Source organism: Cynocephalus volans, chromosome 3, assembly GCF_027409185.1.
Source record: "Cynocephalus volans isolate mCynVol1 chromosome 3, mCynVol1.pri, whole genome shotgun sequence".
Taxonomy (NCBI): Eukaryota; Metazoa; Chordata; class Mammalia; order Dermoptera; family Cynocephalidae; genus Cynocephalus; species Cynocephalus volans.
The window spans coordinates 62,751,110-62,770,201 of NC_084462.1; the positions used below are offsets into that span (position 1 = coordinate 62,751,110).

The window sequence follows — 19,092 nt, forward strand, 5'->3', positions numbered from 1 at the left end:
GGTGGCTCGAGTTCGGCGGGGCGGGACGTGGAGGTTATCCCAGCGCGGGCGGGCGGGAGCCCCGGGCGGAGACCGTGACCGTGACCGTGACGGGCGGGGGCGTGGGCCGAGGGCCCGGCGGGCGTCTGGGGCGAGCTGACCGGCCTCGCCCGCCCCGCCCCGCAGAGACAAGATGGTGAAGGAGACCCAGTACTATGACATCCTGGGGGTGAAACCCAGCGCCTCCCCGGAGGAGATCAAGAAGGCCTATCGGAAGCTGGCGCTCAAGTACCACCCGGACAAGAACCCGGATGAAGGCGAGAAGGTGCGGCGTGGGCGGGCGGGCTTGCGCGGGGCGCCCCGGACCCGCGGGGTAGGACCGGGGCTGTGAATTATTGAAGGCGGTGGGGAACCCGAGCCGCGATTGTCCGGGAGGCCGTCATCAGGCGCCGCGCCGCCCGCGGCGGGGCCGGCCGAGGCCGAGGGGCGCAGCGCGGCGCGCCGGGCGGAGGATGCGCGTGGGGCTGAGGGCCCGAGGGCCTTGGAGCCCTCACGAGGTACTGCGCAGCGCCTTCATTCCTCGGTTCGCTGCGCAGGCCCCTACTGTGGGCTCCAGACGCCGGGGAAGGGCTGGGGCTGAACCCAGTTCTCCTAGAGTTTGTTGGCATTCCTGTGGGAGAGGCAACCAGCAAACCGGGAAACTGAGGCACACACAACCAGCAGTTGTGTACTTGGAATGACGGGGGTTGAGTTATTTTTATGCTCATATCCCCTGTTGATGTATCATCTCTAAAGATGAGTTTCTTTAATCCTTGGACAAACCCTAGTATCTTTCTGGAAAATGACTGACTGGATTTGGTCTGTTTGCCTACCCTGCTGCTTGATACAGTTGTCAGACATTGAATAATTACTCTTTATTAAACAGGGACACACACATCTGTAACCTAACATCAGCTTGTATGCATATTCCGGGTTTTATGTGTCAAATGACTTATGGTTGATCATAAGTACCAATAATAGACTGAAAATGCTCTGCATAATAGAGACCTAAATTAAATTTTTTCATCCCGTTACAGAAATAGACATCCTGCGTTTTGTCATGACCCACCTGAATAGGTGACTTGAAGCGTGGTTGGCCTTCCTATTCCCCCCTTCACTTCCTGCCATTTTCTTATAAAACTTTGGTTGTCCCAGACAGGTCTTAAGAGGTGGGGCCATTGTAGTAGCTGATTAACAATGACACCCAGGCCACTTTCGAAGCCACCGACCACCCGCCTAGCATTTACCTGTGGAAACGATGCTCCGTTCAAGATACCTGCCTGAGTTAGTTATTCCCAGCTGGAGAAAGCTTCTTAAGGAAGGTTGGCTGGGTGGCAACAATGATAGAATATTTATATTTAGCCACATGTGCTGAGTGTGGCTGTCACAAGTTTAAAATGCTTTCCCGTAAGACCATTTGTCTATTACCACTTGAGCTCTTTCTCATCTATATTTAGGTGGCTTACTGTAGCTTTTAAAGTCATTGGCTTTCTGTGGTGTTGGTGATTCATAGACACAGTCCCTAAATTCATTGTAGTCTGTTTCTGACAATCTCCTTTAAGGAGAGTGTCTGGGCTTCTAATTTCACATTTAAGCAGCCTGGCTGATGGCAATGTGTGAGAAAACCTTCTGACCCTGGGTTCAGGTCAAATATTCTACCACTCACCAAGAGTAAGTTCATGGCTATGTGTATACAGTTTGAGATGAGTGTGCTTTTTGTGTTCTGAAACTTTTTCTTAACTGGACTTGATCTGTACTACCTTTGTGTGGGTTTCCTCTGCAAATACCTCTCTATGCAGGTTATTTGGTTTGTTTTAAACTAATACTTATAGCCAGGCACTTAATTAGTGTTACATAAATAAGGTTCTCAGCTTGGGGGGGTCACTTCTGTGTTGTGCCCACTGCCTGGAATACTTACCCCTCCCTCCCTTCCATGAAAGGGATAAACCCCTTTAGCTTAGTTCTCAGCTAAAACATCTTCCAGGAGGCTGCCTCTGCCCTGTAGACTGAATCGCTGGCCCAGTGCTCATCCTGTTGTAATGGTGATGGCGTGTTTGATTCCTGTAGTCCCTGCCATAATGTGAACAGGGCACGGACAATGCCCCCATGTCCAGTTACCAGCCGTGTGTCTAGCTGTGCAGTGTAGGTGCAAAAATGTTTGTTGGCTGGCTAAGTGAATGAATAGCAATGTCACAAGAAGAAATGCATTTAAAAAAATTCTATGTGGGAGGAGAAGAGAGCTTTATAAAGGTACAAACTGGAAGGGAAATTTCAGAGGGGGGATTGGGAGGTCAGTGGAAATTTGGGTTGAAAATCAAAGGGGATGATGAGACTGGGGATACAATTTATAGGAACTCTGCTATAAAGTTCCCGAGAGAAGGCTCATTCATTTATTCATTCACCAAGTACCTCCTCTTCTGGCCCTGCTGTGTGCTGGGCACATTTGTGCAGGCCTTTTCTTTTTCACACAAGTCTATGTGTAGTTCTTGTTCACTTTATCTGTCTCAGATGAAACCTTTTAATTTTTTTTCTGCTGAGTTTGTCACTGTATTATTAATGTCTCTTCAAAAATAGATTAAGCCAGTCCTTTCCCCCCTTGCTCTGGGACAACTGAGAAGGCTATTTGTGTGTTGCTCTTTGTTTTTAGCCCTGTTGTCCTGTGTTGCTAAGCACTGGGGTAGCCTGTGTTTGTAGTCGGGTGTTCTGTATGCAGTCTGTGGTTATCTCGCCTGTGGCTGGTTTTCTGCAAGACACACAGATGGTGGGTAGCAGGTTAGCAAGATAGTCCTTTTCAGGGGCAATGATGGGGGTATATTCTTGACTGTTATTCTCTTGAGATGAGTTTGGTCTTTTGGTCAATTTAATTGTAACTTTTAATTTGAATAATAGATTTTAAAGTGAAAAAAATTATACAAGACAGCATAACAGTGCAGAAACTTTCAGAACACAGAGGAAAACCCACCAAGTACACATTACCTTAACCACTGTGCGCCTTTCCAACTTTTTAATATTTTATCATAAGTACTTTTCCAAGTTACTGCATAGTCTTTAAAGCCATTTTTTCCCCCAGTTGTATAGTAATCCCATTAAGGTTCTATGTCAAACAATCACAGTCTGAAAGGTGAGCTGGTCAGCACTAATCTTCAACTGGGAGAAAGGGGTCCAGGCAGGGAGCTGAATTAGCCTCTGAAGTGCTGGTGCCTACTACCGGTAGTAGGAGCTCCCACCCCACATGAGATCTGTCCTCTAATTGAATGCCCCAAGTGACAGGGCATTCCTTTTCCATTCTTAGATTAATCCTGTGAAGTCTAAGTGTCTTGTAAATATCCAGAGTGTTTGGTGAATGTTTCTAGTGGCCATTTCCATGATGAATATTTTACCTAGTCCCTGAGCTACAGGTTGGCCCAGAAGCTCTTGCGGGGCAGCCTGGCCTCGTTGCTTTGTGATCTTCCATACCAGGCACCTAATCCCTACAGTTTTTCTCCTGAAGAAAGGGGTAGTAGTGAATGATAGATACCTACTTCTTTGCAGAGGTGGTATGAGAATTAACATATCAAAAGATCTAGCTGCCTTTTATATGATGCTGATGTCTTTTTAAGACTTTTTTAATTGTCCAGTTTTTACTTAACAATTATTTATTAACTATTATTTACTAGTTATCTGTTAGATCTCTATCAGGGATCTGTAGAACAGGGAATCCCTAGTATCTGTCAGGTTCCTTATTTGTGTCTTTGTGGCACTTTTTCCCCCCTTCTATATTTTATGGAGCCAGCTGCATTATAGGATGTTTACATATAGATTTTTCAAACTAAACTGTAGCCTGTGGAGAGCCAAGACCCTATCTCATTTATTAATTTCTGAATTCACAGAGCCATTTATTTAACGGATATTTACCAAGTGACTTCTACATGCCGGACATAATCTAGGCACAGGGTTACTGCAGTGGGCATAGCTGAGAACTCTGTCCTCCTGGGGCTTATGTTGCAGGGGGGATATGGTATAAGCAATAGGTAATATGTCACTTCAGAAAGCAGTTAACACAATGGAGAAAAATGAAGCTGGGAAGGGGGATGTAGGTGCTGGATGTAGGTTTTAAGCTGAGTCATTGGGAGGCCTCCCTGAGAAGGGAGCCTTTGAGCAAAGCCTTGATGAAGGTTGAATGGGGAGACCATACTAGGTCAAGATGCCACTGAGGCACGTGCTGCTGTGTTGAGGAACAGCAAGGAGGCTGGTGAAGCTGGAGCAGAAATGGAGTTGTAGTAGGAGTGCAGGAGGAGATGAAGGCAGAGTGGTGTCAGGTTGAACGTATAGATAAGGGTAAGGACTGGCTTTTACTCCCAGTGACATGGCCACCTTGGAGGGGTGTGGGCAGAGGATGCACACAGTTAACAGGCTCGGGGAGAACAGACTGAAAGCTGAGGTACGGAGGGGAAGAGGGGAGACCAGCAAGGAAGTTAACTGCAGTGGTCCAGGCAAGAGACTGTGGCCTTGCCAGGGCGGGTGGTGGTGTTGGTAAGAAAGAGTGGATTTTGTATATTTCAGTGTTCTGATTTTAATTTAAAATATACCTACAGAGAAGATGATTGCTACAGTGAACACCTGCATATCCTTCACCTAGCTTCACCAATTGTAAATAACTTGCTACACTTGCTTTATCTTTATTATCATCCATGCTAACGCTTTTGAGTGTAAGTTGCATGTGTCATAACTGTTCAGCCCTAATTACTTTGACATGTTTCTCCTAGGAACAAGGCCATCCTTGTATATAACTGTAGTACAGTTATCAAATTCAAGACGTTTATATTTCTCCAGTTGTTTCGGTAATGTCCTTTGTAGCTATCTCTTTCCACAGTGCAGGGTCCAATCCAGGATCACACATTGCATTTAGTTTTCCTGTCTTTTTAGTTCTGCAGAATGTCCCTCATGTTTTCTGATTCTTTTCTTACAATTGGATTCCAGTGATATACTTTTGGCATGAATGCTATACATGGTGTATTGTGTTTGTCTCAGGATACTTATAGGAGATACAAATTTGAAGGCAGCACCAACAGGATTTGTTGACAGGTGAGCTTGGTGTTGCCTATAACTGAGATATGAGGAAGACTTGAGAGGCACAGGACGTTGGGGGGAAGATCAGGAGTACACCTACACATTGTTAGGTGCTCACAGATGCCTGTAGTTGAATTTCTTGCTAGTGAACTAGTAAAGTGATTCCCATCAGCTGGAGGGCCAGTAGTAGCACCTGGAGTGCTGGACTTTATCTGGTTATAGATTAAACCCTGGCACAGGCCCACTGGATCCCAGCTTGGCTCAACTTCTTCCTGTCTGGTGCAGCCAGAGGAGTGAGAAACTTTCCCTCCATACTACTTTCTCTCCCTTGTTCTCCCAGAGTCCCTGCCACCAGTCTCTTAATAATCTTTCCCCTGTGTTCCCCACTTTACAAAGGGAGTAAATGGAAAAGTCAGGTTCCAGATGGAGAACGTATGGACTGGCTAGTTTAAGGGGTTGGGCACAGAATTCTCTGTTATTGTTTTACATTCATATGGTGGGTTTGCTTAATAAAACATCTCAAGCCTCTTCTTTCTTTTTTTTTAAATCTCTCTCTCTCTCTTTTTTTTTTCATTTAAAGTTTAAACTCATATCCCAGGCATATGAAGTGCTTTCAGATCCAAAGAAAAGGGACATTTATGACCAGGGTGGAGAACAGGCGATTAAAGAAGGAGGTTCAGGTGGTCCCGGCTTCTCTTCACCCATGGACATCTTTGACATGTTCTTTGGTGGTGGAGGACGGATGACTAGAGAGAGAAGAGGTGAGTGCTTTTAAAGAGATATAAGCAAGTTTTATAGTTTCCAAAATTGTACATGTTGTTGGAATCAGGATGGATCATGCTTTAAAAGGGTACGATTGTCGTGTTTGGAGATCATCAACTTTAAATCGTTCATCACTTGTCTAGTATTCAAGATACCTGGAATCTCTTAGTGTATTTAGTAGTGTTATCAGCCACCCCCCAGATACCACATGTGAAGGAGTGAATGGAGTGGTGGGTGGAAAGGAGGAAGGTCAAGTTCATCTTGTCTTTCCTCACCTGTTGGAGTCAGGCACCTGAGTGTCCTGCAGGACATAAACAGCACCTCCTGCAGTTATTAGTGGGGCCTCTACCGAGAGTGCTTTTCTCCCTCCTGCCTGCCCTCCCTTCCATGGCACTTGTCCTGCACTGGGCCAGGGCCTGTGGCCGCTCTAATTCCAGTAGGTCCTCTGCCATGTTCAGTGGGCCTCATTTTCTCAGCCTGCTCAGGGGATTTTCTAGGTAACAAAATTTACCTCTTTATGTTTTAAAATCTTTGTAAAATAAACTACCTGCCTTTCTTTTCAGAATGCACATGATTAGCACCCCAGGAGGTGAATGAGGTTCTTAGCCCTTAGCTGAATGGCCCCAGGCCGCTGTTTGTGAGTTCTGGGATTTGCTCTTCTAATTCTTTTACCTCTTGCCAGGCTCTGGGCTGCCACCTCTGTTACTGGTTGTCTCTTACAGCCTAGCCCCTGCCTTCCACCGGCTAGTTTACTGTTGACAATCTGCTTTGGATCTTGCAACCAGATAGATAACCAAGCTTATTACAATTCTGGATAAAGTGAGAAGAAATAAGCTCTGCGTTGGGGTTTAAGAAGTGTGGTTTTGGTCAATGAGAGGCCCCTGGATAAATGAAGCTGTACTCATTCTCACATTATAATTGACTTTGTGTTTTAAAAAGCTTGGGTGTCAATTTGGTGAACACAGTGTGCTGAAAATCATGAAGTGTTTATTAAGGAAAAATCCTTCCCCTGTCCTCTGGGTATGTCACTTGCTCACATAATTGATGGTGTGGACATGATTAAAAGCTGGGGTAGTCTCCTGCCCAGCTCTCTCGCTGTCTTGAGATGAAAAATGTCACACTCTTAATTAAGTCATCTCTCAAAGATGACAGCTATTAAACCAGGGCGCCTTGTCTCGGTGAGTGCGAGAGCTCTGTGGGCAGCAGTAGGGTTCATTCTGAGTCCCAACAGGCTGGCATAGAGCTGGAGAAAACAGACTCCCACCCTGAGGTCCAAAAGCCCACTGTCCTGATGTTGAAGCAAGATTTTGACAGAAGAAAGAATTCCACTTGGCCACAAATTATGAAAGGGCTTGGAAAGTGAAGAGTTTAATGCCAAGAAAGAGTTTCAGCAACAGGTCCAGAGACTCTGGTTGTCACGTATTCATCTGTGAGGGAAGGGCCTCTTTTCTGGGGAGAAGTTAGCCAGTTTTGTTGCATAACACAGCCTTAGGTGTCTTAATTAGTGATCTCCCTGTCCTCAGATTTGTTCTCAGAAAATAAAAGTGGAAAGTCTTTTTGTTGACCTCTATAAATGTGATAGCTCATAGCTAGAGAGGGTATTAGATGTTGCTGTTGGCAGAGGGCCCGGAGGACAGGCTGGTGTAACAGAAGCATTGCTTCTCACAGGGGAGGGAATGAATGACCCAGGCACAGCTTTGAGCCTCTGGAGACTTCTACAACTAAGGGTCATATGAGTGTATTTAATACAGTAGTATATTTAATCCAGTATTACTGATTGCATTTTTTTTTCCCTTGGCAAGGCAAGAATGTTGTGCATCAGTTGTCTGTAACTCTTGAAGACTTATATAATGGTGTCACGAAGAAATTGGCCCTCCAGAAAAATATAATTTGTGAGAAATGTGCAGGTAAATTAATTTTTGATTGAATCTCAGTCTTATCCCTTAGATTTGAAAACAGTCTGCTTGTTTTATAGCACAGAGAAAAATAATTTATCTTTTCAAATGCAGAGATCAAGCAGAGATTGCAGATAGGTGGCCTGAGGCCAAATCTGTTTACTTGAATGAATGTTTATGTGGGCTGCACATTTAATATGTTGCCAATTATTTTAAAAATTTGAAAATCAAGACAGTTCATCTAACCTAGGAGTTGGCAAACTTCCTCTGTAAAGGGCCAGATAGTAAATATTTTAGGCTTTGTGGGCCATGCAGTCTGTTGTAACTACTCAACTCTGCTGTCGGAATACATAAATGAATGGACATGCCTGTGTTCCAGTAAAGCTTTATTTTAAAAACTAGGCAGTCTGGCCATAGTTTTCTGACCTCTTGACTTAAATGTGAATGTAATTGACATAATTTTTTAAAATCTGAGTTTTCCAGAAAAGTCAGATCTGGTGACTCCAGACCCATATTCTCCCACAGAGCTTTGGCTGAGCTGGGTACCAGCCTCATAGACAGAGCTTGCGTTCTGTGGTTCTCCCCAGCCCCAGCCTCATTCACCTGCAGCCGTGGTGGTTTTCCACCCTGGGATGGCAGCAAGTGTATCTGATGAAGCTCAAGTAATACATTTGGACTGGGGCAGCCAAAACCACAAATGTTTGAGATCAGATGTTAACAACTGGATGTTATGTACTTGGCCAGACTCATCCAGACTCTTTCACATTGCTTTTCATGATTGTAAATAGAATTCTAACCCCAATATCCAGTTTCATGGTTCCCTACACTTCTGCTGTGGTGCCTAAAAGGGACACCGGTAAGGGAAAAGCACAGGGCTCATTCCTGTCCTCTCCCCACCCCCAACAGGCGTTGGCGGGAAGAAGGGGTCGGTGGAGAAGTGCCCGCTGTGCAAGGGGCGTGGCATGCAGATCCACATCCAGCAGATTGGGCCGGGCATGGTGCAGCAGATCCAGACCGTGTGTGTCGAGTGCAAGGGCCAGGGTGAGCGCATCAACCCCAAGGACCGCTGCGACAGCTGCAGTGGCGCCAAGGTCATCCGCGAGAAGAAGATTATCGAGGTCCATGTGGAGAAAGGTGAGGCTGTGCAGAGCTGGCACTCCACCCTGGCTGGAAATGCTTCTTGGGTACTAAACATGGGGCAAACAAGCTAGGTTTCTGGGGAGCGAGATATGTCACAACACATTTAAAAGTTATTAGGATCTACCATGAATTCTTTCTATTTCTGGGTTTTCTCTTGACCTTCTCTGGCCCTATTTCCATTTTGTGTCACCCGCCGAAGTTTTCTTCCTTGAGATCACAAGCACCCTCTTTCTTTCTTAGGTTTTCTAATGCTCTTACAGTCTTACTTGACCTCAGTTTGGGTTAGTTGCCCTCTCCTGCCATTCTCAGCCCATTCCTTTGGAATCTTCAGAGTGTTCTGCCTCGCCGCTTTGATTGCTCACTGGCTGTGAGAGCTTGCGCATGTCTTCGTAGCTGTGTGTTCCTTTGCTCCACCTCCCCGTCTGCTGCATCAGATTCTCCCAAATACAGTGCCTTCCCCTGCCATTCATCTTGCCTGGCACCACCATTTTAAGGCCTTTTTCAGTCTCACCTATTCTTCAAGTATTCCCTAATTATACTCTGGCTTTCTAATCCTGCGAATATAGCCTAGATTAGAGATGACACCAAAAGTACGAGAGTCAACACCCAAACCAACACAGCCTTATGACCCCGGGGTGTGGAGCCTTGATGCCCTCTCCCTGCTGTGGGCTTGGCTTAGACCCACATTACGTCAAGGGAGGCAGGGCCTCTTTTCTCAATGATAGTCCCAGCTACCCCTCCCCACCCACTGCCTGCATGAAGTTGGGGGTTTGATAAATAAAGAGCCACAATAGGACACTGCATTCCTTCTCAAAAGCTTTGAGAAAGTACAGTTTTTATGAGAAACAGCTAATCAGAAAGGGCTAATGTTTCTTAGGTATGAAAGATGGGCAAAAGATACTGTTTCATGGAGAAGGAGATCAGGAGCCTGAGCTGGAGCCTGGTGATGTCATAATTGTGCTTGATCAGAAGGATCATAGTGTCTTTCAGAGACGAGGCCATGACTTGATCATGAAAATGAAAATTCAGCTTTCTGAAGCTCTTTGTGGCTTCAAGAAGACGATAAAAACACTGGATGAACGAATTCTTGTTATTACATCCAAACCAGGTAATATTTCAAACACGTATTTCCATTGTAGTTGTTCTGTGTGGCTGGCATCATAATGCTGCCAGGTTAGCCTGGTTTCACATTGAAGGTTGACTTCTGTTATATAGGTTATTATGACTTTACTTTCTCTAAATTTAAAGTCACCACTAATAACTCTGGAGAATTTTGTGAATTTCTTTTATATTCTCCTAGAAAAAAAAATTCAGAGTTGGGGAAAAGAATGTCAAATCTTGGGGGTCTAAGGGCTGGCCCATGGCTCAGTCGGGAGAGTGTGGTGCTGATAACACCAAAGCCACCAGTTCAGATCCTATATAGGGATGGCTGGTTAGCTCACTTGGGTGAGCGTGGTGCTGACAACACAAAGTCAAGGGTTAAGATCCCCTTACTGGTCATCTTTAAACAAACAAACAAAAAATCTTAGGGGTGTAAAAATCTAGCTGGAATCTGCTAATTAAACTTTAAAAAAATTTATTTTTCTAAAATAAAACACAGCTGATAATAGGTGGTGTTTTTCTATCAAGTGGTGATCTGTGCTGATTCATCCACATGTTTCTCTATGTGATGTCCATTACACATAAGAGACAGTTTAAGATAGAATTTTCCTGGGGATGGGGGGGGAAGACATCACCTGTCACCTTATACTTTGTGGCTTTCACTGGAACTGCCCATCTGCACACACCCACCAAGCCAGAGGGAGATGCCATGGGTAGAAGGGTTCCTGAGGGCCAGAGCTCAGCCCCCAAGCACCTGCACAGACACCAGGGTGCTCAGCTTGCAGGAGAGCTGGTGCTCACTGCAGTCGACGTCTGTGTGGGCACCAGAGCACCTCCCTGAATGGATTAAGGCAGGAGGGAGAGAGGCCAGGCAAGGGACCTTGACTGAAAGCCACTTCTGAATAGCATAGGAGGTCAGTTGTGCCTAAAGAGAACGTCTGAACAGTGTGCTGCCAGCTGAGCTACCCATGCACCCTGGCCCCAGCACCAGCCAGGAGCAGGACTGCTCTAGTCCCCTCACTGGCCTTGGGGTCCAGGAGTTGTTTTTCTTATGGCATTGGAGGTTTGAGACTAGAGGGGCAGGTTCAGGGCTGGGGTGGGAGGTAACCAGCTGATACTGTCCCAGGACTGTGGTAGCTGCTGATAAGACTGCGGTCCAGTGGGGTAGCTCCTGCCTGTTTCCTAGACTTTGCCTCTGGGCCCATTTCTCTCTCTTCCCCTCTTTGCCTGCTTTCGTCTTTCTAGACTTGTTCTCTTTCTCTGTCACTTTCCTTCTTTGATTCTTGCTGGTTCCTCTTTTCTGGGAATAATATAAAATAGAATTATATACCCAAGCCTTGATCAGAGTTTGTGGGGTTTTTAAAAAAACTTTACATTTGGAAACAATTTCAAACTTACAAAAAGTTGCAAAAATAAAAACAGTACAAGGCCCACCCATATATGATTTGCATATTGTTAACATTTTACCCCACTTGATTTTTCAGTTGTCGCGCGCGCGCGCGTGTGTGTGTGTGTGTGTGTGTACGTAGTTAGTCAAGGATTGGGGAAAGCACTGCAGTATGAAGAAAATTTGCATGAAAATTTAAAACACCTTCCTTTAGGCTCCATTCCATAGAACTCCCAAGGTACCCATTTCCTTCCCCCACTTGAGGACGAAAGTTTGAGGATCAGTTTACATAAAGTCCTAGGGCACTGGTTGTGAGTAGGTATGTGCTCAACACCCTAGTATCATGTCCCTAACATTGTCACAGCCCGGATTCCAGCACTTGTGAGAGCGGGGCTGGGCAGCATCTGTATGTCATTTCTTTGGGAAAGCTCATTCTTAGCCAGGGTGGATGATTCAAGGTCTTGGAGCGGGTCCCACAGTGGGATCAGAGCCCCACGCTCCTCCGCTGTCCCAGCCCCAGGGAGTGGGGAAGGAGCCCTGGGAGAAGGAAGAGGCAAAGCCTGAGAAACCTGTTTCCTTGCTTAGTTATAAGGAAGGGCAGAGTAACCAGCAAACCACCTGCTGGAGACTTTGGGGTGTTTTTCCCCCTACTTTTTGTTCTCAGTCATCCTTTTTAGTGTCCTTACTTTCTTTCTTTCACCCTCTCCTTTTCTTGTTTTGGCTTATTTCTTGTTTCTTCATTTCCTCTTCTCCCTTCCACTGTTGAAATGCCTTCCACGCCAGAGCCCTTTTAGGCTGTTGTGAGCATCTGCCTCCAGAAGAGCCTGCCTTGGGTCCTCCTTTTCTTGTAGTTTTCCATACCTGGTCCAGCAAGTTAGAAGCAGAAGCCTGGGGAGTTGAACTTGAGAGTGGCAAGAAGTGACACCTGACAGGAACAGGGAGACAGAAAAACCATTGCAAAAAAACCCAAACCAAGAACACAAAAGCCGAGCAGCCTGGGGCCGTTTAGCTAAGGGGCCACCATCCTGCACAGCCAGTGGGCTCTGAGGGCCATGTCTGAATCACAGTCCTGTGCATGAGCAGCCCCTGAAAATAGTCACACTTTATGTTTTAAAACTTGTGTGAAGTACTCTTAAAGATTTCTTCTTGAAGAGAGATCTCACCTTCTGGATAGTTCCTCCATGTGGAATACCATTACTCCAAAATAGTGTTTAGCTTCCTCTCCTCTCTCCCTCCCCGCCTTTTTTCTAAACATTTCTTTCCTTCTTTTTACATTTTCATCACCAAGCTGAAGGGCACACTCAGAGACTCTTTTGCCCCTTTTCTTTTCCATGCTAGGGAGGGACATCACATTTTCAGAGTTGGGGAGAGCCTTAGCACTCGGGGCGTCTGAACGCAGTGATGTCTTTTGAAGTCATGCAGATGTGAGGTCCAGCAGGTGCAAGGTAGAGACTGAGTCCCGCATACAGTGCATGAGGAAGTGCTCTGTAATGTGAAGGAGACTGCTAGTGGCTGGAGCCATCTTGTGAGCTCCCTACTCAGGAACCTGGCTGTCACCTGCAGGTGGCCACAGGCCTGTTCTTATGCCAGTTGGGGTGCTGGCTGGCCTCCTTTGAGGTCCTTTCCTGTTCCAAGCTCTGCTTGGGTCAGTGAGGAGCACTCTCTTGTCCCACTCCTGGCAGGGATGCTTGTAAACACTGGGGCAGGCTGACAGGTATTAGTCCCATTTCAGGCAGACCTGGGTGTTCTGACTTCTAGTTCACTTTTTTTTTTTAAACCAGTCTTCTGATGGAGGCTTCAGCGTGCTGCCGCCTTGACACACTGCTGGAGCCCAGAGCCTAGGCCAGAAAGAGTCCCACCCCCAATCCCTCACCTAGTCAGTACCTGACAGAGAACTCGGATTGCAACCACTGGGACCAGCTTTCCAGAGGCTGTGATACCTCTTGCTTTACCTGCTGCCACAGGGGATTAGGACCTGTCCTCAGGCTCTCCCAAAAGGGAGACTGACCTCTCCAGGCTCCCTTCATTTTCCTGTTTCATAACTAAACCTTTTCTGTCGCAGGGGAGGTAATAAAGCATGGGGACCTGAAATGTGTGCGCAATGAAGGAATGCCCATCTACAAAGCACCCCTGGAAAAAGGGACGCTGATTATACAGTTTTTAGTAAGTTTCCTGTGATTTACTCTTGGGACTTATTATTAAATGCCTTAATTGGAAGTAGAAAAAACACCTGCCCTTCTCTCCCGCCTCACCTTTGCAGGTAATCTTTCCTGAAAAACACTGGCTTCCTCAAGACAAGCTTCTTCAGCTGGAAGCTTTACTCCCTCCTCGACAGAAAGTGAGGATTACAGATGACATGGATCAGGTGGAGCTGAAGGAGTTTAACCCCAGTGAGCAGAACTGGCGCCAGCACAGTGAGGCCTATGAGGAGGACGACGACGGGCCACGGGCTGGAGTGCAGTGCCAGACAGCATGACGAGCACGGGGCAGCGTGGCCCGCCAGACTAGCACATGATGAATGTAAAGTTGGCACAATGAAATGGCATCGCTTTAATGGCCTCGTGTTTGGGGTGTCCTGTGTATGTGTTCAGCATTCTGATTGCTGAGTGTCTTTTTGGCTTTTCTATTGTTTTTCTTTTGGTTGTAACTTAAGTTATAGCTTAATTTATATTTAAATGTTTTAAGTGTAAAATCACCTCTAGTCTGCATATGGAATCTGTTCGTTTACATTTTCAGGATGTACTTTTGAGTGATCGCACTGACCCTTTGTGCTTCTAGTGGCTCTGCCATAATTCAGTTCCACCAATAAAGCACAGCCCAGATAGCAGCACTCAGCCCCCTAGCAAACCCCAAGGCGCAAAGTGGGCATCCTGGCCCATCTCTAGGTCTGCGGTTTCTCTCTCCTCCCTCCCCTGGCAGAGTTAATGAGGGCATGATCTCAGGGCTGCTAATGTGGCATTTCTAAATCTAGATTCTAGACGATCCTCTTAAAGAAAAGCACATCTGTGGACTGGACTTGGCTCCAGGCGTCTGGTTCACAGTGAGCAGGCTGCACTCCTGGAGTCACAGGGCCAACTTAGTTCCTGCTTGTTCTGTGCCCTTGAGTGGTAAGAATGGGGTGTGAATGTATCTCATCATCTCCCTTGGATATTTTCTGAACCTTCAAGTCCTGTGGGGAGGACAAACGAGTGTTTTAAATGATACATCGATAAAACTGTTTGCCTGTGACCCCTGCAACTTGTTCTTTGTGTTTTTAATGATTTTGTCTTGGCAACTTTTGCAGTGCTCTCCCACCAAAGTGCTTACTTGTAAAGAAAACTAAACTCTTCCGTGGCCCCAGCAGCTTCAGTGCAATAGAGGCCAACGGAGAATGCTGGTTGTTAGGCCCCACAGCACAGCCAGCTTCTCTGACCAGTGATCCTGAATGATTTGAGGGTCTGGAAAGGCATAGGACTTTGCGGTGTCTTCCACCTCATTCTCCCAGATTCAACTCCCTTCCAAAGAATCGTTCCTCTCATTGCACAGCCATATTACAGAGGGCTTCCTGCTCAAGTGATGTTCTGTTGGGAACTGCACTGAGTTCTACTATGGACTACAGTTCGTATGGACTACCACTGTAAATTATTGGAGGGATATGTCATTATTTTATTCCTGGCAGGCAGACAATTTGAACTTAGGGTTACCTCAACCTTTAGCCATACTAATTTCTTTTCTACAAGTCATGAAGAAAAATTGCTGTTTTCTAAGCTGCTGGGTTAAAGCAGAGGCCACCTGTCAGATCCACCCTTACTTCATTAAATGGTACCTGAGAGTTGGCTCAGACCATGGACCTCCCCTGGGAGTCAAAGGGCAGATCGGACCCATAGCAGGTAGAGTGAGCTAGCTGGATGGACCAGGCTCCTGCAGAACATTGCTGGCTAGCGGGACATAATTTGCTCAACGTATAGAAAGAACCCATCTGTGCCTCCTTTGACCATTGGTCAGGATAGACATAACAGCAATTCTTCCAACTAAGCCTATGTGAAAATCAATTTATGAATGGACCACAACTGCAGGGTGTTGTTTCTGTGCTGTAACTTACTAATAACTGCTAATGAACTATTGTTTAGTTGGTGATGGAGCAAAATTACATTCAGCTCCTCCTTGCCATGTAAGTGGAATTTGGAGGGTGTTGCTTAAAATTTTATTCCACCTGTACATTTGTCACTTTAAAATTAAAATTGAGCTAGTATGAGAGATGTGGCTTTGTTTTTTTGCGGGGGAGCTCAAATGGACGGTGTTAAGTGCCAGCTTGCCTCACATTGGTTGATATATGAAGTTTCCAGAACCTCATAGGGCTTTTATTTTGGGGGTGTGGTGAATGCAAATATCAGGTAGTGATAACTGCTATGAAGAAGAGGAATGGAAAGGTAGATAGGAATGGGGAAGAAGGCCTCAATGAGGAGCTGACATCTGAACAGCTACCTGAGCGCAGTGAGAGAGCAAATCTCTGAAGGTCTGAGGGAAGAACATTCCAGGCAGAGGAAATGGCAGGGATGATGTGGTTATAGGAGGGTGAGGAAGGCAGAGGCAGGAGAGAGAAGCACAGGGCTATGATAAAGAACATGGGCTTTATGCTGAGGGTGATGGGGGGTTTGGAGGAAAAGCATATGACCTGACTTCCAGGCATATGAAATTATGATCACTATAAAACAACAAACTTTAGAATGTTACTTATACCTTTCCCAATAACATACAGAGCAAGTCTCAAGGGAGCTGCTGAAGAGAAAACTGGGGTACAGGTACTCTGGAATAACTGAGGCAGGGCTAGAGTTCAACCATGTTAGGCACAGGCTTTAAGAACAAAAGCCTGCCTTCCAACACACCCACCCTGCAAGTTATAACCTCTGAAATTATTAAGGTGAAAAGGAGGGTGTGGCAGGGGACATTTTTAATGTACCAAACAGAAGGATGCCATGCTAGGTAGGACCGCAGAATGTTCCCTCCCACACAGTCAAATACCCTGTTTCCTTCAGAACCCCATTCTGAAATAAATAGATTAGCTCCTCCATCATGGCTTCTGGGAGCTCCCTGCTGCATCTCACTGCATGAGTCAAGCCCCTGGAAGAGTCAGCCTGTATTTCTAAGCTGGAAAGTTCAGCAAGTGCCTGGATCTCCTCATCTCTGAGGCAGACATGTGCTTTGACTTAACGCCAATTCCTCTCACTGTTCTACCAGTAATAGGCTACATGAAAAAAATATGTTCAAGAACATGGGTGTTTTCATTAAGAATGCTTTATTTATGTTAAAGTATGAACAGCATTTCCAATAAAACACAAAAAGATTTATACTCTATCTACAAAATTTAAGTCTTTGCTACTATAAATGCTATATTTCTTGAAACAAGCCTAAAAAGATAAGGAATGTCACGATCAGTCTGTATATTCTCTTTGCAGCATTAGCCTTGAAGACTTGGACGTTTAAATTGGACAGTCATAGATGTGGATTTCCTGGTCATCTCCAACAGACACAATTTTTGAGCCATTTCCATTGTATTTTACTCCCCAGACCTGTAAATTTTTTTAAAAAAAGAAGTTCTAATGCCTTTATTCTTTATAAAGAATATTTAAAAAATGAACATCTTTACTTTTCTCATTATTCTGAATCTAGAAAAACCAGACATACTGAGATGATAATGTTCTTGTACTTTCTGAATCAGTGAGAATGGAGCCTTTTCTTTAACCAGGCATCTTCCATTACTGCCATTTAATCATTTCCCTCCCTTCCTATACTCCAGAAAATTTCATTTCTAAGTATTAATCAAGATACCTGCAACCCTTTCAAACATTCAGAATCCAGGGGGTGAACTAATGCCATGAAGATGGAACCCAAAAGGGACCAACATTCATGTTTCCAGGAGGAGAACTACCCAAGGTCACCGCCTACAGGGAAAATTACAAACGGTGCTCCTCACCTAACTCTTTGTGCCCATGCCCATCCCCACCCCGCCACAGTCAGTAATTCTCACTCTGTTATTAAAGGCCTGTGGAGCCTACCTGTCCCCAGAAGCTAGACAATGTGGTACTGTGGACCACTGATTTTGCTATGTGTTGAATCAACAGATTCACACCTCCTTCCCAGACAGAATTGATGTGATTGGAGTTTCTCACATCAGGAACAACTTCCTGGTTATTAGGAGGTGATTCTGGGTGTTCACCTGTCACCCTAACTCTGAAACAGGTTGTCTAGCCCAGATTTTAATGTGATTGGGCCACTTGATGGCCTCATTTCTACTCCAAACATCTTCCTCTGAAACAGCACTACTCTGACCCCCGCACAAGCACCACCACCAGCCAGGACTTACTCTTAAGTAAAATGTTTAAATCCAGGAGTAGAATATCAAGATTCAACCCCCTCAATTTACTGGCAACAATTTAAGTGCAAAAAAGCTTGAACAATTATGTTAATTAACTTTAAGTTGCATTCCAAAGAGAAGAAATCCATAGGATCACCTAAAAACATTTAAAATATAAGCCAACTTTATACTGCCACAGGCATTTTATTTTTTCAAGATCCTTGCTACTCAGAGTTGTTGGAATCAAGAGCCCTGGCCTCACCTGGGAGCTTGTTAGAAATGCAGAATCTCAGGCCCCATACCAGACCTACTGAATCAGAATCTGCATTTTAACCCCATCCCCAGGGGATTCGTGTGCACATTAAAGACTGAGAAATATTGCACTAGAACACCTTTACCATTTCATATTCACCTTGGCAAAGATAAAGCTTCCTGTGAGAAGTGTCTCCTTTTAAAGACTAAAGTTATCATCATCACTAAAGCCAAACAACTTCTAAGAATTTCCAGCTTTTACTATATTTAAAAAAAAAAATCACATCACTTCTTTGGACAGTTCCAAAAATTACAAGCGATGATTGTGTTTAAGCAATGGAAGCTCCTGAAGAGGAAGGTCCTTACTGAGCCAGCCATGGCCTGGCAGAGCTCAGAAGAGGGCCGGAGGTATGCCACAGGCACCTGCAGCTACAGTTTCCAAAGAAGGCACTGAAAGGCTGCTACTGTGTGGCTAGTACTGTGTTTTCTGGCCGATACAGAGATATGCCTTATGGGTTGCTAGGCTAACAGCACATCCCAGCCTCTGCACCCCAAACTATGCACAGGAACACTGGTGCATGAACATCTGAACACACAGAGTGACTCAGTCCCAGGGCTCTACCAGTCTTGACAACTCAAGCAGCAAGGTTAGGAAAAGAAAACTGTTTTGGCACAGTGGTCAGACAATGCCAGCAATCTACAGACAAAGAAATGTAAATGTTAATATGCCGTACCTGATCCTGGTGATCAAAGAAGGTGTGAACACAAGTCCTTGTTCCAACATCCCAAACTTTTACACTTTTGTCAGATGAACTATTTAAAAAAGTGAACAATAGAATTAGGAAACAGTCTGCAGACAGATTGGAAGGAATTTGACCAAAAGTCCCGCAGTCCTTCACTGACACTCTTCTACCTTCAGAGGCCCCCTGGGTGCAGAGGTGACTGGGGTATTGCCAGCAGTGGGTGGCTTTCTCTCCTCACAGGCAGCCATCTTCCTGAAATCCTAACCTGTCTTAATATCACTTACTATATTAAGTGCTCACATCAGGAGTCTCAGACACCTATTTCCAAATGGGAGGGAGGCCAGTAAAGCTTCAAAATAAAGGCTCTCAGGAGGCCTCTGTGAACCACTGCGCAATGCCTCTAAGCTGTCC

At 45.4% G+C, this 19,092-nt stretch overlaps 3 protein-coding genes across 8 annotated transcripts in view; 1 reads left to right on the top strand and 2 right to left on the bottom strand.

Moving 5' to 3' along the window:
* Positions 1-1,332, bottom strand: part of ACSBG1 (acyl-CoA synthetase bubblegum family member 1) — a 74,319-nt gene extending 72,987 nt beyond the window's left edge. For 3 of the 4 annotated variants that reach the window (XM_063091022.1, XM_063091021.1, XM_063091017.1), the window contains exon 1: positions 1,266-1,310. The gene's annotated coding sequence lies outside the window, so the exon portion shown is untranslated. Of the gene's footprint in view, positions 1-1,265 lie in introns of all 4 variants that reach the window. The other variant, XM_063091020.1, reaches the window with a different exon arrangement.
* On the top strand, positions 1-15,588 carry DNAJA4 (DnaJ heat shock protein family (Hsp40) member A4). The gene is made up of 7 exons (XM_063091026.1): positions 1-304; positions 5,648-5,828; positions 7,632-7,736; positions 8,631-8,858; positions 9,742-9,972; positions 13,415-13,515; positions 13,613-15,588. Exons 1-7 carry the CDS (start codon positions 173-175, stop codon positions 13,826-13,828), a joined length of 1,194 nt encoding a protein of 397 aa, XP_062947096.1. The 5' UTR covers positions 1-172; the 3' UTR covers positions 13,829-15,588.
* Positions 10,757-19,092, bottom strand: part of SKIC8 (SKI8 subunit of superkiller complex) — a 22,462-nt gene continuing 14,126 nt past the window's right edge. For 2 of the 3 annotated variants that reach the window (XM_063091028.1, XM_063091027.1), the window contains exons 10-11: positions 18,673-18,751; positions 16,631-16,901 (exon numbers count right to left, since the gene is read on the bottom strand). In XM_063091028.1, the coding sequence (XP_062947098.1) occupies positions 16,812-16,901; positions 18,673-18,751 (169 nt within the window). In that variant the 3' untranslated portion in view covers positions 16,631-16,811. Of the gene's footprint in view, positions 12,278-16,630; positions 16,902-18,672; positions 18,752-19,092 lie in introns of those variants that run through there. The other variant, XM_063091029.1, reaches the window with a different exon arrangement.

What these genes read in the sequence shown, in the direction of transcription:
- DNAJA4 (XM_063091026.1), top strand. Translation starts at nt 173, where the DNA reads ATGGTGAAGGAGACCCAGTACTATGACATCCTGGGGGTGAAACCCAGC. An exon ending in CGAGGTCCATGTGGAGAAAG is followed by an intron (nt 8,859 to 9,741) that starts GTGAGGCTGTGC and finishes AATGTTTCTTAG; the next exon opens with GTATGAAAGATGGGCAAAAG. An exon ending in TGTTATTACATCCAAACCAG is followed by an intron (nt 9,973 to 13,414) that starts GTAATATTTCAA and finishes TTTCTGTCGCAG; the next exon opens with GGGAGGTAATAAAGCATGGG.